We start from the raw sequence: 15,245 nt of genomic DNA, 5'->3' as shown, positions 1-15,245 counted from the left end.
AGGCAACATCAACTCACAATCATCAGTAGCTTTCCTGTACACCAGTAATGAATCTGCTAAAAGAAATCACCTCGGGACACAATTCCATTCACAATAGCCTACAAATAATAGGCAAGGGGCTGGGGTTGTGGCTCAGTGGTAGAGCGCTCCCCTAGCATGCACGAGGCACTGGGTTCAATCTTCAGCACCACAAAAATGTAAAATGGAGATATTGTGTCCATCTAAAACTTAAGAATAAATATTTTTTAAAAATAGGCAAGCAAGTAAGTTGGAAGTAAATAAGCAAATAATCCTTTAACAAATCGAACCAAAGAGGTGAAAGATCCCCTACAACAAAAATTATAAACACTGAAAAAATAAATTGGAGAAGACACTTTATGATAGAAAGAACTCCCATGTTCATGGATAGCAGAATTAATAATGTGAAAGTGGCCATGTTACCAAATGCAATCCACAGAGGTAGTGCACTCCCCACCAAAACTCCAAATAACATTCTCTTTTATATATATATATTTGACAGGAGAATACATTACAGTTCTTATTACATATATAGAGCACAATTTTTCATATCTCTGGTTGTATACATAGTATATTTACACCAATTCGTGTCTTCATACATGTACTTTGGATAGTAATGATCATCACATCCCACCATCATTAATTACCCCATGCCCCCTCCCTTCCCCTCCAACCCCTTTGCCCTATCTATAGTTTGTCTCTTCCTCCCATGCTCCCCCTCCCTATCCCACTATGAATCAGCCTCCTTATATCAAAGAAAACATTCAGCATTTGGTTTTGGGGGATTGGCTATACACACAGGAATAGAAGAACTCAAATTGGCACTATTTGATGATGATATGATTCTATACCTGGAAGACCCTAAAAGTTCCACCAGAAAACTCCTAGAACTAGTAAACGAATTCAGCAAAGTTGCAGGATATAAAATCAACACCCATAAATCAAAGGCATTTCTATATATCAGTGACAAATCCTCAGAAAAGGAAATGAAGAGAACTACCCCATTCTCAAACAAAATAAACAAAAACAAACAAACAACAACAAAATAAATGACAAAAAGAGGTGAAAGATCTATATAATGAAAATTACAGAATTCTAAAGAAAGAAATCAAAGAAGACCTTAGAAGATGGAAAGATCTACCTTCCTCTTGAATAGGCAGAATTAATATGATCAAAATGACCATACTTCCGAAGCAATTCTGATCAAAATTCCTATAACTATCCTCATAGAAATAGAAAAAGTAATCATGAAATTCATCTGGAAAAATGAGAGACCCAGAATAGCTAAAGCAATCCTTAGCAGGAAGAGTGAAGCAGGTTGCATCACTATACCAGACCTCAGCATTGGGTTTTTTGGGATTGGCTAGGGTAGGGAGGAAATGGGGTAGGGAGGAAGAGCATGAGAAGAAAATTACCTCTAGAGAGGGAAGAGAGGTAGGAGGGAAAGGGAGGGAGAAGGGGAATTGCATGGAAGATGGAAGGAGACCCTCATTGTTATATAAAATACGTGTATGATGATGTGAGGGGAAAAAAAAAGAAATGTGTCACTTTTGATTGGGTAGAGAGAAGTGATGGGAGGGGTGGGGAGGGGAAGGGGGGATAGGAAGGGCAGCAGAATAAAATAGACACTAGTATTGCTGCATGTATATACCTGACTGTATAACCAATGTGATTCTGCAACCTGAACACCCAGAAAAATGAGAAATTATACCCCATTTGATTCAAATATATGATATGTCAAGATCATTGTATTGTTATGTGCAACTAATAAAAACATGAGAACCAGAAAACATCTAGGAGCACACAAGAGGCCAGTCCATCCTCAGGCTCCACCCCCACAGACCCTTGCTGAGGCTGGAGCTGGGTTCAGGGGCCTCCATCCACCCAGTGCACCCCCTTTCCACCAAAGCCAGAAATTCATGCAAGGTGAGGTTCATCAATAGAGCAGAGGAAAACAACCAGTCTTTCTATTTCTTTGTTATACACAGAGGGACTTATTTTCAGATGTTTCAGGTTCAAATAAAATAGACTCCACTATAGAAGGAGACAAGTCAGCCTTTCTGTGGGATTGTCAAGATGGTTGCATGATTCATTAAATACAAAGCACCCTGCCCGGCCTGCCCTCTGGGATGGGGTGTTCTCCAGGAGGGCAGGAGCCCATTCTAAACCCTCAGATCCAGTTCTTGCTTACAGTAGAAATCTCTTCAGTGCAGAAGGAATGATGGAGATAGAAAATCACCACTAGGCAAACACCTATGTAATGAGTGTTTTAGGGAAAACCGTTAACAGCTGTTACACCCAGAGCAGGAGGATGAGGAGAAGCAGGAGGTCTGCACAGTCCCCACTCATCTCCCCAGAAGACTCTTATTAATGACTAAGCACAACAGTAAGTTGGAGGCGAGAAACCTGCCAGATCCCACCTTAACCAAGGGACGGAGTCTAAGTGGGCAGGAACAGGACACCTGGACATCACGCCACCCTGACAGGGTGCCCGTAGAGGGCTCATTCCCCCTGCAGCATTCTCCAAACACCCCCCCAGAATCTCACCATGAGAAAACACCAGCATCACCTACAGCCAGGGGCAGTCTACAAAGGGTCTGGTCAGGACAACAAAAAGTCACAAGGTCACAAGGGACAGAAAACCAAGGAGCTGGCACAGATGGAAGGAGAATGAAATGATCACCAAGAGCAATGTGGGAACCTAGTCGGGATCCTGGACCAGAAAAGGAGCATTTGTGGTACAAATGGTGACATTTAGATGAGATCTATAGAGTCCTTGATAGCATTAAATCAGGGTAAATTCCTAATGTGACCAGGGCACATTTTTGTGAGTTATCATTAGAGGGTCCTGCATGAACACTAGGAGGAACCACTCCTCATTATGTCACAGCTCTCTGTGACTCTAGAGGTATGTCAACATTTAACAGTGAATACCCTTGAGCTTGACAAAAACAAAATCTCAGGTCTGGTATGTTCCCAGTGGGTTTGGTTTGTAAGGGTCCTGCGAAACGTCGGAGGAAGAGACCACAAGAGACTGTCTTATGCAACAGCAGAAGGGAGGGTTTATTTGGAGACCAGCATGCTAGGGCCCAGAGCTCTCTATAGCAAAGAGAGATAGAGCACTGAGAACAGCTTAAGCAGAGCTTATATACTTTCCTTGGAGAGGGCAGGGAGAGAAGTTACATTTTGTAGTTTGGCAGTTGGGGACAGCTCATTCTGGGAACAAGATTAGCAAACAGTGTTTTGTTAAGCATATAGAAAAACGGAGTGACAAGTACCTATTTTATTAACCTTTCAGGTTGAAGTAATGGTGAAAATATAAAACACACACCAACACTTAAGCAAAATCCAAAAGCCCAAGAAAATAGCTGAAACCTTAACTAAACATGCATTAGATAACTGAGAAAGAATTAGGTTATTGGGTAATTGTCCCCAGAGCTAAGTGCACAATCTCAGGGTTAGAATGCACAGGGAAACTGAGAATCCTGGCCCAAACTCACACCTACGTCAGGAGAGCTCTCAAGAGGTGCCCCTTCTGCTTGAATGTCTCTGTCATGAGGAGCTCAGCACTTCACTCTTTGATGAGTGTCAGCGGGTGAGCCCAGGTGCTGCTGACAGCAGTGAGAACTGGAAACAACCCAGTGCCTAGGGCCAGCATTAGAGAGCGCCAGGTAACCTCTGCAAGTGTTAAGTGATAAGGAAGTGGCATATCTTAATGCATGGAAAGGTGCACATGCCGCAGTCCTGTGTGATAACAGAAGAGCGAGTTGTGTTTACACACTGACCTCAGTGAGGTTCAAATCTAAGTGTGCACAATAAGGTCTGCAAGATAATGAAGGAAGGAGCGAGCAACTGCACTTTGAAGAGTCCTTACTATTTTAAAAACTTTATTTATTTATTTTTTGGGGAGGTGCTAGGGGTGGAACCCCTGGTCTCATGCATGCTATGCATGTGCTCTACCAGGGAGCTACATTCAGCCCCGCCTTGATGTTTTTAAAACTCATATATATATAAAAGTCATATATATATATATATAAAATTTAGTTGCTAGAATTTTTAAAAACGATCTCCATTAAATGACTTGGAGATTGTCATTTCATGAAAGTTTGAGAGAACTTCATGGAACAGTAGATTGGGAAAGAATCTAAGGCTTCTTCTGAACAATGACTGAGCTGGCAGGAAGAACAGGGGGTAGGAGGGACTGCAGATCCTCAGGTCCTGGCAGCTGAGCAGGATGCCTATCCTGATGCTGAAGCCAGGGACACTCAGAAGGGATGTGGTGTCACTGGGCCTGGGGAAGGCGAGCCTGACAACTGTCAGACCCCTGGCATCCTACCACAGGAGGAAGGGTCCCTGGAACCCCAGGCTGGGCTCTAGTAGGCCTCCCGAGGTCAGGGCATCCCATGGACTTAGCAGGAATCCAAGGATCCTATGACTCTTTTTCCTTCTCTTCTGGATGTGGGGATGCCCAGCTCACGGGAAATGCTCCCCACCTTGATTCCTCTCAGAGTCCCACATGGCTCTGGGGCCTGCAGGGAGGAAGGGATCTGAGTTGGCAATGACAACCATCAGACAGGGATCTCCCTCACTGGGAGGGGTGGGCAGACCCTAATTCCTTCTCTGCCTCCCCCATCATGAGGACTGGGGAGGATGCCCAGGTCTGGATAGGCAGTGGGCGATGGTGGCCAGAGTGGAAAATCCCCTGCTGGCAAGATGCTGCCTTTGGTTGGCAGGTGTGGCCCTGGCCTTCTTCCTGGGGCCCAAAGGTATGACCAATCTGTTTGGAGCCCTAAGTGCTGGGTACAAAGTGGCAGAGAAGGTGCTGGCATGGGGACTTTTTCCAGTCCCCCAATATGGAGAGTTGGCAGAATAGCTTAAGGTCAGCTCAGCCTTGGGAAGCCTGTAGATGGGGAGAGGGGGAGGTGGCAGTGAGGGGTAGGGGAGGTAGGGGGATGGCTGTGGGAGCCCTACATGATGGAGAGAGGGACAGGATAAACCAGACCAGGGCCAGAGAAGGGCAGACCAGGTCTTGGTGAAGGACAATGGGGGACACAGAGGCCTCCCAGGAGAACTAGGTCAGGGTAGAGTTGCAGGGGGTGTAGGGAGAGACAGTGAAGAAGGGGACAAGGACAGGGGGCCCTCTGCTCATGCCCTGATCCAGGCTCCACTCCACTGCTGCTGCCTGAGGCACTGCCAATGCCCAGATGGCATATCCTGTGAGTGTGACCTAGGCATGTGCTGAGGGTTTCTCCAAGTCCCCTGATGGATATCGAAAGCCTCAGAAGACTCCCCCAGTCAGTGACTTCTGCCACTGGTCTCCAGCCCTATCTACAGCATCAAAAATTCCTTGTTACCAACATGTCCTCATCAGCATGCTACCTATTGACCCAGGACCCCCAGACATATCCCAATTCCATCCCCAAGGTGTTGGTGTTCTGGGAGCCAGGACTTGAGGCAGACCACCAAGGGCATCACTTAAGCACACAGTTCTCAATGATGTCACCCCTACTGGGGAACATGAGGCAAACCCTAGACACATTTCTGATTGTTACAGCTCAGGGACTGCTCCTAGCACCCAGGGGGCAACAACCAGGTTGGTGTGAACCTGCCTACAGCACACAGGAGAGTGCCTATGACAAAGATCCTGTGATTCCCCAATGTCAAGACTTGCTGGCCAAGAAACCCTCCTACGTTCCTATGCCCCTCTCTCTGTCTCTGCCTCTTTGTGGCCCTCACCCCAAAATGCCCACACCAACCACTGGTTCCTGGAGGAGGAGCAGCTCTGCCCCTCCATCTTATGGCTACTTTGTTCTGTCTTATCGCCCGTACCTCCTGGTCTCTGCTGTTGGATTCAAAAGTCAACAAGTTGAAAAGTCAGCTGTGGCCATGGTCCAGGAGGAAAAACAGAGAAACAATGGCAACCTGGTGTGCAGGGGACACCCTGGTTGGGGTCATGCTTGCCCAGGGCACGGAGGGAGGGACTCGGCCACATCCAGGGGGTATAAAGAGGGAGTGCTGAAGTCTTCACTCCAGTGCGACCGTGGATCTCAGAGTGGCGCTTGCTCTGTGACCAGCTGGGAATCGGCATCATGAAGTGGATGGTGGTGGCCTTGGTCTGCCTCCTGGCCTTGGAGGCGTCAACTATACCTGTCAAGTGAGTGTGGGCCTGGCTGTGGGTGCAGGGAACCTCAGGAACCCTGCAGCCCTGTATGGAGCAGCTAGTCAGGGGGCAGCAGCTGGGTCTGAGTTGGATTCTCTCTTGGGCCAGGGAAGGCTGCCCCTGCTGGAGCTGAGCAGAACTCAGCTGGGAGCAGGCAGAGCCTGGCCTCAGGAGCTGCTAGTCAAGGCAACAGCTTGGTCCTTCCCAGACTGTGGGGAGAAGATGGTCCTGAGGCAGAGAGTAGGGTGACTATGCCCACGCAGGTCTTTGCATGATGAATGTGGTTTCTTCCTACAAAAGATAACATCCTAACTAGAGGAGACAGATAATCCCTCCAAAAACTTTCCTGGGACCCCAAATTTGCTGAAAGAAGCCAAAATCATTTTAGCAAAAACACCAATTCCTGTAAATCTCTATAACATGAGGTGTTGAAAATTCAGGATGGAGCAGGTGTCCTGCCTCAGGGGACACTAAGACTCCCAGCCTGCCACCTGCCTGCTGTGCCACCAGGGAAGAGTGCAGAGGGCCTTTTCTGTGTGTAGCTTTATAGCCACACATTCAATCAGCTGCAAATTAAACATATTAGGGAACAATTACTGCTCCCCTACTCCATGGTGTGTCTCATAGACACTACCAGGTGCTTGAGTGCATCACAGGAAGGGACATACTTTGGGATGAGCTTTGCTATCTCTGAGAAATGTTTTATTTTATTTCTGCGTTTTCATGTTTCTGGTGACTGCACCCAGGTCAGGCACATGCTCAGTAAATGTTGTGCCACTGAGTCACATTCCAGACCTGACCCTTAAAAAACAAAAGAACAAATCTCAGCAGACATCCTCTGGAAGGTGTAAAGTCCCAGTGTCCCAAGTCCCTCTCCCCTTCATGGGAAGTATTTTCAGGGTCTCTGAGAGCAGAGGCCAGGGCAGGAGTAGGACCCCTGAGAGGGGCTGAGGGCAGGCATGAGGGAAGTTCATTGTTTCCTGAGTCTTGGAGAAGTGCTGAGTGAGGTTGAAAGAAGGGGAGAAGGAAAGAAAGAAGAGGAAGAGGGAAGGAGGCGAGGGAGAACATCAGGGAGAGAAGAAATTAGAAGGTAGGGGAAGGAGGGGAGCCCTGCCCTGACACCCAGCCTCCCCTAGGGTCCCCCTGAAGAAAATGAAGACTATGCGTCAGACCATGAGGGAAAAGGGCTTGCTGGGGGACTTCCTGAGGACCCACAAGTACGATCCCGCTCAGAAGTACCGCTTCAGCGACTTCAGCGTGCTCTATGAGCCCATGAGCTACATGGATGTGAGTCCTAGTCTCTAGGTGTCCCTGTCCCTGCTGCCAAAGCTGGGGACTCCCTGGGCTCCCACCCTGAGGCTGCTCCCTTCTCCCAGTCCTGCCAGCCTGGGCCACCCTGCTGTGAGTGGCCCATTGGGCAGAGCATGGGGAGGGCCCCAGCTGACCTGGCAGCTGACCCACAGAGACCACGTGGCTGCCCTGGGCAGGCTGGGACTGAGGCCTGTGTGTCTGGGACCCTGGCTTCTGGTGGTGCTGTAGGGCAGGGCTGCCCTTCCTGCTCTCCCATGGAGAAGCCTGGCCCCTGGGTCCCCCTAATGCTCACAGCCGTCCCCATGGCTCCCCAGGCTGCCTACTTTGGTGAGATCAGCATCGGGACTCCACCCCAGAACTTCCTGGTCCTGTTTGACACTGGCTCCTCCAACCTGTGGGTGCCCTCGGTCTACTGCCAGAGCCAGGCCTGCAGTGAGTGCTGGGCTGGGCAGGGAGGGCCCCTGGGCAGGGCCGGGCACTGGCATCTCCAGGGATGCAGGCAGGGAAGGCTGCTCACTCCTGAGGAGGACAGGGACTTGTTTAGGGTCTGAGGGCATCAACAAGCCAGAGGGAGGAGGCTGGCCCTGCTCCAGGGTGGCCCCTTGCCTTGCCTCGTGTCAGGATGGACCCCTTCATCTCTGCCGTCCACCTCACCCCCTCCAGTTCATTCCGCTCCACCCTCTCCTGCTCACCAGGCAGTGCTGCTCCTCCCCTCAGGACACTGTCCACTCCGTGCCTCGCCCTCCACTCTCCTATCCACTAGCTTCTCCCTGAGTGTCTCCAGGGATGGGCTAGAACTCTGCTGGATGTGGTCCCTGTCCTGTAGTCATTTAGGGAGACAGAGGATCTTCAGTTTCTTAAGGCTGCCCTAATTCCTTCCAAAACCTTGGGGCTGGAGTGTGGACATATCTGTCCACCATAGGCACACCTCATGCCACCTCCACATCCCACTATGCGGAGCTCCTGGGTGAATTGAGGTTGGGGTGAGTGGATTCCTCTTAGGTCTCCCTCCCACTCCTCACTGGATGAGCATTTCCCACTAGGTTTCTGCCGGTTTCTGGTGGGGTAGAGATAGAGGAGGAGTCTAGGGCACCTGCTTACAGGGTGGTCATCATCCGGGCATCCAATTACCTGTGAAACATGGGCTTTCAGGCCAATGCCTTCCAACTACTATGAGCCAGGGGCCAAGGCTGTCACTCCTGCCTTGGTGACCAGGTGGGGGTGCTGAAGCCTCAGGCTGGGAGCTTAGGCTGAGGGCCAGGCAGGGGTGCAGCCCATGAGCCTGAGAACCAGGCAGCCCTCTGCTCACCCCTGGCCTCCATGGCTCCCTCCTGCAGCCACACACCCTCGCTTCAACCCCAGCAAGTCCTCCACCTTCTCCACCAACGGGCAGACCTTCTCCCTGCAGTATGGCAGTGGCAGCCTCACAGGCTTCTTCGGCTATGACACCCTGACTGTGAGTGCTCCAGCTGCCACCCCCACCCTGGATGAGGGGATGTGAGAGGGTGGGGACCTAGATGTCCTTGTTCTTTCCTGTCCAGGGATGGGGCACCAGAGTGACCAGTCAGATAGTGCCTTTTTTTAGGAGCTTAGAACTGGGGGGCAGAGGTGTGGGGATGGGAGGCTACAGTGAAGGAGGCCCTTGGAAGAGAAGTGACAGTTGGGATGCCTGTGGAGAAGTGGGCAGATGGGCCAGAGGAGGAAGAAAGACCATGGAGGTTCTGTGGTGGCATGGGGCAGGAGGACATAGATGCACTCAGAAGTGTCACCTCCACTCCAATGTGTCTTCCCCCCACAGGTCCAGAGTATCCAGGTCCCCAACCAGGAGTTCGGCCTGAGTGAGCAAGAGCCGGGAACCAATTTTGTCTATGCGCAGTTCGATGGCATCATGGGCCTGGCCTACCCTGCCCTGTCCATGGGTGGGGCCACCACAGCCCTGCAGGGCATGCTGCAGGTGGACGCCCTGTCCAGCCCCATGTTCAGCGTCTACCTCAGCAAGTGAGAGACTGCCCTGCGGGTCCCTAACTCCTGCGCTGTATCAAGCCCTGATCCCTTGGGGTGTGGATACCTCCCAGCAGGGGGTGGCTGGGCCACACTTGTTCAGAGCCTCAGTTCCTGGGCTCTGACTCTCCTGCTCCCCTGCCCCTGCCCCAGTCCACTCTCACGACCCTTTGCCTTTCCAGGCAGGATGGTGTCTCCTTCTTCAGTCTCAACTTCTCCCGGGTGTCGCTGCTCTAATTCCCCATGTCTTGGGCCTGCCTGCTGCTCTGGGCCCCGAGAGCCCCCTGCCTCGCCTGTGCTACTCCCTGAGGCCTCTCTGTCCAGTGACCTGCTGCCTCACCTCCTGCTTGTGTTTTTCTAGGTCTTGGAGTCTCCTGTTCTATGCCCTCGACTATTCCTCACCTACTGTTCTCCCAGCCTCCACAGCAGGCCAGGTCAGGAGGGGCCTGGGCCTGGCTTTTTTCTCTTGCTCTCCAGCTTTCTTCCTCTCTACTGTCTAGAGTCAGTTCCATCTTCTTGCTGTGGCTTGGTCTCCTTATCCTGCCTTCAACACATTGACCCTGTCACTAACCCTGGGGACTCCTTTGGCCTGTTCATACTTCTACCCGTAACCCCAGGTCCCACCCACTCTGCTACCACTCAGGGGAGGCTTCTGGAAGAATCATGGCCTATTTCCTTTCCTTCCACCAAAGCCCTGTCCCTGTCCACTTGCAGAGGAAATAAAATAAGTGGTTTGAGTGTGGCTCCTGGTGACACGGTCCAGCAATAGGCAGAAGGCAGCACAGTGTGGGTCTGCTATAGAATGCTGTTGTGGCAGCACCATTCAGGAGTCTGTGGGAACACATGGCCTTGTCCTCAGGACACCCCCCATGTGAATCCTGGGAAGGTTCCTTGTGAAGGTGACTTCTCAATATGTGCGTCCCCTTCCTTAACCTCTCCCTCACTTCCCCTTCTCTGTGTGTCCTGCAGCCAAGAGGGATCTGAGGACGGAGGAGCGGTCATCTTTGGAGGTGTGGACGAGAGCCTGTACACAGGGCAGATCTTCTGGGCTCCTGTCACCCGGGAGCTCTACTGGCAGATCGGCATTGAGGAGTGAGTCTGGGGTGGGGGTCCCTGGGGATGCATCTTGCTTGGAGCTGGCTTCTGGGCACCCATGGCACACACACATCCAGGCTCCACTGAGCTGTGGGCACAGAGGACTCCTGTGGCCTGCCCTCCCCAGAGCCTCAGCCGGTCTCCACAGGGGCATCAACCCTGGGTCTCGAGAAACGGGTAGGGGGCGCACATATGGAATCCCAAGTACAGGAGAAGCTCTTGTCCAATCACACAGAACCCCACAGTTTGGAACCTGAGGTGTGTGGGACAACTAATTTGTTCCTCGTCCTTACACCAAACGCAACAAGCTTGGTTTTCAGTATTCTCAAAACTTCCTTGAAGTTTTCAGAATACATCCCTGGGTCCTTTAGGTGACCCTGCACAGACTCACAAGTAATGTGAGGCAGGGGACAAGCTGCAATGGCCCTGTGGGGCCCTCATCTCCATCGTGTATGCCTGCTCCGCAGTGACAGGAAGGTCTCCCCTGGTTGCCCTGACCTGGTTGGGCTGAGGCTGCCCTCTTCTTGCCACCCAGGTTCTATGTTGGGGAAGAGGCTTCTGGCTGGTGCTCCCAGGGCTGCCAGGCCATGGTGGACACAGGAACCTCTCTGCTCACCGTGCCCCAGCAGTACCTGAGCTCCCTTCTGCAAGCCATAGGGGCCCAGGAGGGCGAGTATGGACAGGTGGGTGTGGCATGGATGTGCCCTGGCCAGGTCAGGGTCAACAGTGGTGTTTGACCAGTGGTGTTTGTTGTTTCCTGGGTCCCTGTGAGTGAAACTTGGGGCCAAGTAAATGAGTAACAAGGGACAACTCTCAATCCACACCTCCCTGTCCTCCACACAGCTATGCCCCTTCGCTCCTGTGTGTCCTGGCAAATGAGATGGATCACCTAATTAGCCCTCCCCACTAGGGGAGGGAGCCCTGGTCCACTTTTTGCACATGGCTGTGTGATTTCAAAGGACACCTTCAGGGAAAGGGCATCAATTCAACCTCTCAGAGGGGCCATTCAGGCAGGAGGAGCGTCTTTGGGTGTGGGACATTCACAGGTCTCTCCAGATGTCACCCACTCTAGTAGTGCACATGACACCCACGCAGTACCTACATAGCATTTGTCCTGAACTGCGCCCTCTGCTCCAAAAAGAGGTCTTGGGCATCCGGGATGTTTAGGAGGTGCTCTTGGGTGGGCAATGAGGGGACCTGGAAGAACCTGTTTCTCTGCAGTTTTTCGTGAACTGTAATGACGTCCAGAACCTGCCCACCTTCACCTTCGTCATCAACGGGGTGCAGTTCCCTCTGCCGCCCTCTGCCTACATCCTCAACGTAAGTCCTGGTCCCTGGGGCTGAGCCACTGGGGTGGAGGAGCAGGTGCAGCCAGAACAGCTCCACCTGGCCCTGTGCCATTCCTCAACTCATGTCACCTGGGATTATCCCCACCAGAAGAGTGTCACCCATGATCAATCAGTCTCTTAATCAGTGGAGAGGGGCTCTGTCTAGGGCTAGCCCCTGTGTGAACCCCAGTGCCTAGGCTTCCCTTTAGGTGAAAGGAATTGTCACAGCATTTGATGGGGCGATTCTCATTCTGTTTTACAAATGAAAACCTGGAGGTTCAGAGAGGTTCAATAGCTGATCCAGCTGCACAGATGATGAGGGTGAAGGTAAGGTCTGAATGCAATCTAGCTTTACTCTAAGCTGAACCACCATTCTGACTTTTGCCAATGAGAAACAGAAGGGAGCTTTAGCAAGAAAAGATACCCAGCATGGGATTAGGTGACCCTGCAGAGGCCACTACAACCTGTGTTTACCACTGGGAAAATCCCTCCCACCAGCCCCTCTTGTGAAACACCACCTTCTCTATGAGCCTTCAGGGCCAGTCCTTGATTTGCTCATCTCCAAATGTGTACCCTTGACCAGGGCTCAGGCTAGCAGTGTCCAGGCCATGTGTGACCGAATGAATGAGTTCTGCCTTTCTCTGTTGAGCAGGAGAATGGCTATTGCTTGGTTGGACTGGAAGCCACCTACGTGTCCTCAGGAAATGGCCAGCCCTTTTGGATTCTTGGGGACGTCTTCCTCAGGTCCTACTATTCCGTCTTTGACATGGCCAACAACAGGGTGGGCTTTGCCACTGCCGCCTAGACGTTCCTCCTGGACACCTGGGCTCCCGTCCTCCTCCTGGCCCCACCTTGCCTGGGGCCCTCTGTCCTTCCTCTCTGCAATGTGCCATTCTTAGTGGACCTTCTCCAATAATAAACAGTATCCCATATTGGCCAGCCTGATGTTTTTGGAGTTTTCTTGTTTCTTGTAAGTAGTCCTGGGTCTCAGGGAATGGCAGAGTGGGAATCAGGACAGGTCTCACCCTGATAGATATGTGGGGCCATGATGTTCCTTGGTGGGTCACTGAGATTGTAAGTGAAATGGGTCCTGAGCTGAGGCTTGGAGATGGGCTCTGTCTTCCTCAGAGCTTGGAGTGACTTCATAGCTTCCCTCTAGAGGGGGGGCAGTGGTAATGGAGCATAGGTGACGGTAAGAGTCCCTACTCTAACAACCTGAGATGCCATGGTGGTCGACTTTACCACTCCCAAGCTACTCATGACCCCAGGACACAGATGCATGTCTACAGGAAGTGTGACTGGGGGGCACAATTCTCAGATCTAGATGTCTGACTTCTTAGGTCTTAATCAACCTTGGCCAGAATTTTCTGCAGATTCTGGACACCTATGTGCCCTTGGAACTTTCATGTGGTCTATGAGGGAGGAGGCTGTGCTAGATACTATTTCTAGGAGGACTTCTGGAGCTTGGGGACTGAGTTAGGCAGATTGCATTTACCTGGTCTCCTAGGTCCCAGGACTTCAATTTGAAGGAGGGCTGACACTGAGCTATGGATATGGGCATAGCTCCTTGAATTACAAGGACATCAAGCCCACTTTCTCTAAACAAGCCACATCTTACCACAGTCTGGCTGGGCGCAATTCAGGAGCCACTTGTCAAAAGAAATGAACTTTATTTTTAGAACACACACACCAAACCACACAGCTCCTCAGGAAAAACCTTCAGAGCCCAACTGCCACCACCAGCTTTCCCCAAGCCTCTCAACCTCCCCCACTCCTCCTGCTCTTCAGGCCGATTGGCTGGGTCGAGTGGGCAGAGCCAAAAAAGTCCCCCAATGAGCAGCTCCGTGGTCTGAAAGGGAGGGGAAACAGCCAAATGAGCATCACCGCAGAGGAACCAATCAGTTGGCAGCTAGAAGTTTGCTGGGGCTGCTGTGAGCCAATCATCAGCCAGCAGCTGGAAGTTTGCTGGCAGCTGGAATTTTGCTGGGGCTCCTTCGGCTGTGGCTCTCAACATCTGCCCCTCTCTGTTTAAAGAACAAGCGTGTACCTTAGGGACCCTGCCTGCCTTAGGTTGTCCAATAGTACATATGGTCCTTACCATTCATCTGATGAGCTGACCTCAAGGCGTCAGCCTCCTGTCTTAGGTTGGTACCATTGCAATTGGATCTTACCCGTCATTGACTACCAATCCAGCATACAGTCACACCTGTGGATAGGTCTTTGTGCCAGTGGGGGTGTGAGGTTCTTTGCCTCACCTCTGTGGGCCCCCAAATTTTAGTTGAACAACCATGACAAGCAGGAGGGAGGAAGATACACCAAGCCAATTGACGGCTCCTTTTGGAAAACTTGTACCACCGATGACACCATCAGCAAAAATATCCCAACGCTACCACAAGTCGCTGCACCAACAGATAGTTCACAATGCATACAGGTGAGTTCACAATGCATACAAGTCATACATAGTCCAGGCAAGTTCTGCAAGCAGTTCAGTGATGGCTATTGCAGAAGCTGTAGATTGGTTTTATCTTTGTCTTCACCGGCACTAGGATGAAGATAGGAATTCTGGCAATAATGGCTAAAGAAAAAATGATGTAACATTCCAGAAGGCACTAAAAGAAAACAATTTTCTTAACAATTTACATTATCTTGAACAGAATTATTAAATATAATGAAAAGGAAAGGTGAAAGTAAACAAACACATCTGTTAACCTCCTTTTTTGTTCTCATATTAAAACAATCTTCAACAGCTGTTTACCCAATTTAAATGAAACCATTTAAATCACGTGAATAAAAAAATATATTTGCATCCATTTTTTCATGAGAGCTCATCATATATGATATATGGACATACATACATACAAACATACAACATAAAACACAAGTGTGCACACATAATATAATATGTACAACACATAACATAATAGTAAAGGCCTTGTAACTTTTTACAGGTGAAATCTCCATTGCAATGTTTAAAAACTCTATAGTCAAAAAATAGAACTGATCAGCAAAACATTAACCTAGGTCTGTATGAGCTCAAAAAACAAAATAGAACTTCATGATGTGGGAAAGGGTAATAATAAAAAAGATATTGAAAAAAGCATCCTGGTTCTGTCGCAGATGTAAGGATAGCCAAACTGGAGTTTTGGATATCAGCTGTTATGGATTTGAGCCAAATCATCTTCTTTTTGGTCTGTAGAAATCGCTTTAGTTAATCTCTCTGGAATCCAAATCGGCTGCTGTTCTCCCTGTGGAAACACACAAACAGACCCCAGACTCCAGACAATTACTGGGTCAGGACCTTCCAAAGTACCTTGGGCTTATGCACATTTTTT

The 15,245-nt window shown here is 50.4% G+C and overlaps 1 protein-coding gene across 1 annotated transcript; it reads left to right on the top strand.

Moving 5' to 3' along the window:
- Window positions 1-6,104: 6,104 nt before the first annotated feature.
- LOC308650058 (gastricsin-like) lies at window positions 6,105-12,718 on the top strand (the record flags this gene model as incomplete). Its single annotated transcript, XM_081295975.1, has 9 exons — window positions 6,105-6,172; window positions 7,315-7,465; window positions 7,804-7,921; window positions 8,827-8,945; window positions 9,288-9,487; window positions 10,460-10,582; window positions 11,121-11,268; window positions 11,807-11,905; window positions 12,566-12,718. The coding sequence occupies exons 1-9, from the start codon at window positions 6,108-6,110 to the stop codon at window positions 12,716-12,718; spliced, it is 1,176 nt and encodes a 391-aa protein (XP_081152101.1). The 5' UTR covers window positions 6,105-6,107.
- Window positions 12,719-15,245: the final 2,527 nt, after the last annotated feature.

Source organism: Spermophilus citellus (assembly GCF_964194105.1).
Source record: "Spermophilus citellus genome assembly, chromosome: 5".
Taxonomy (NCBI): Eukaryota; Metazoa; Chordata; class Mammalia; order Rodentia; family Sciuridae; genus Spermophilus; species Spermophilus citellus.
The sequence above is the reverse complement of the archived record's forward strand: the minus strand, read 5'-3'. Positions and strand labels throughout refer to the sequence as shown.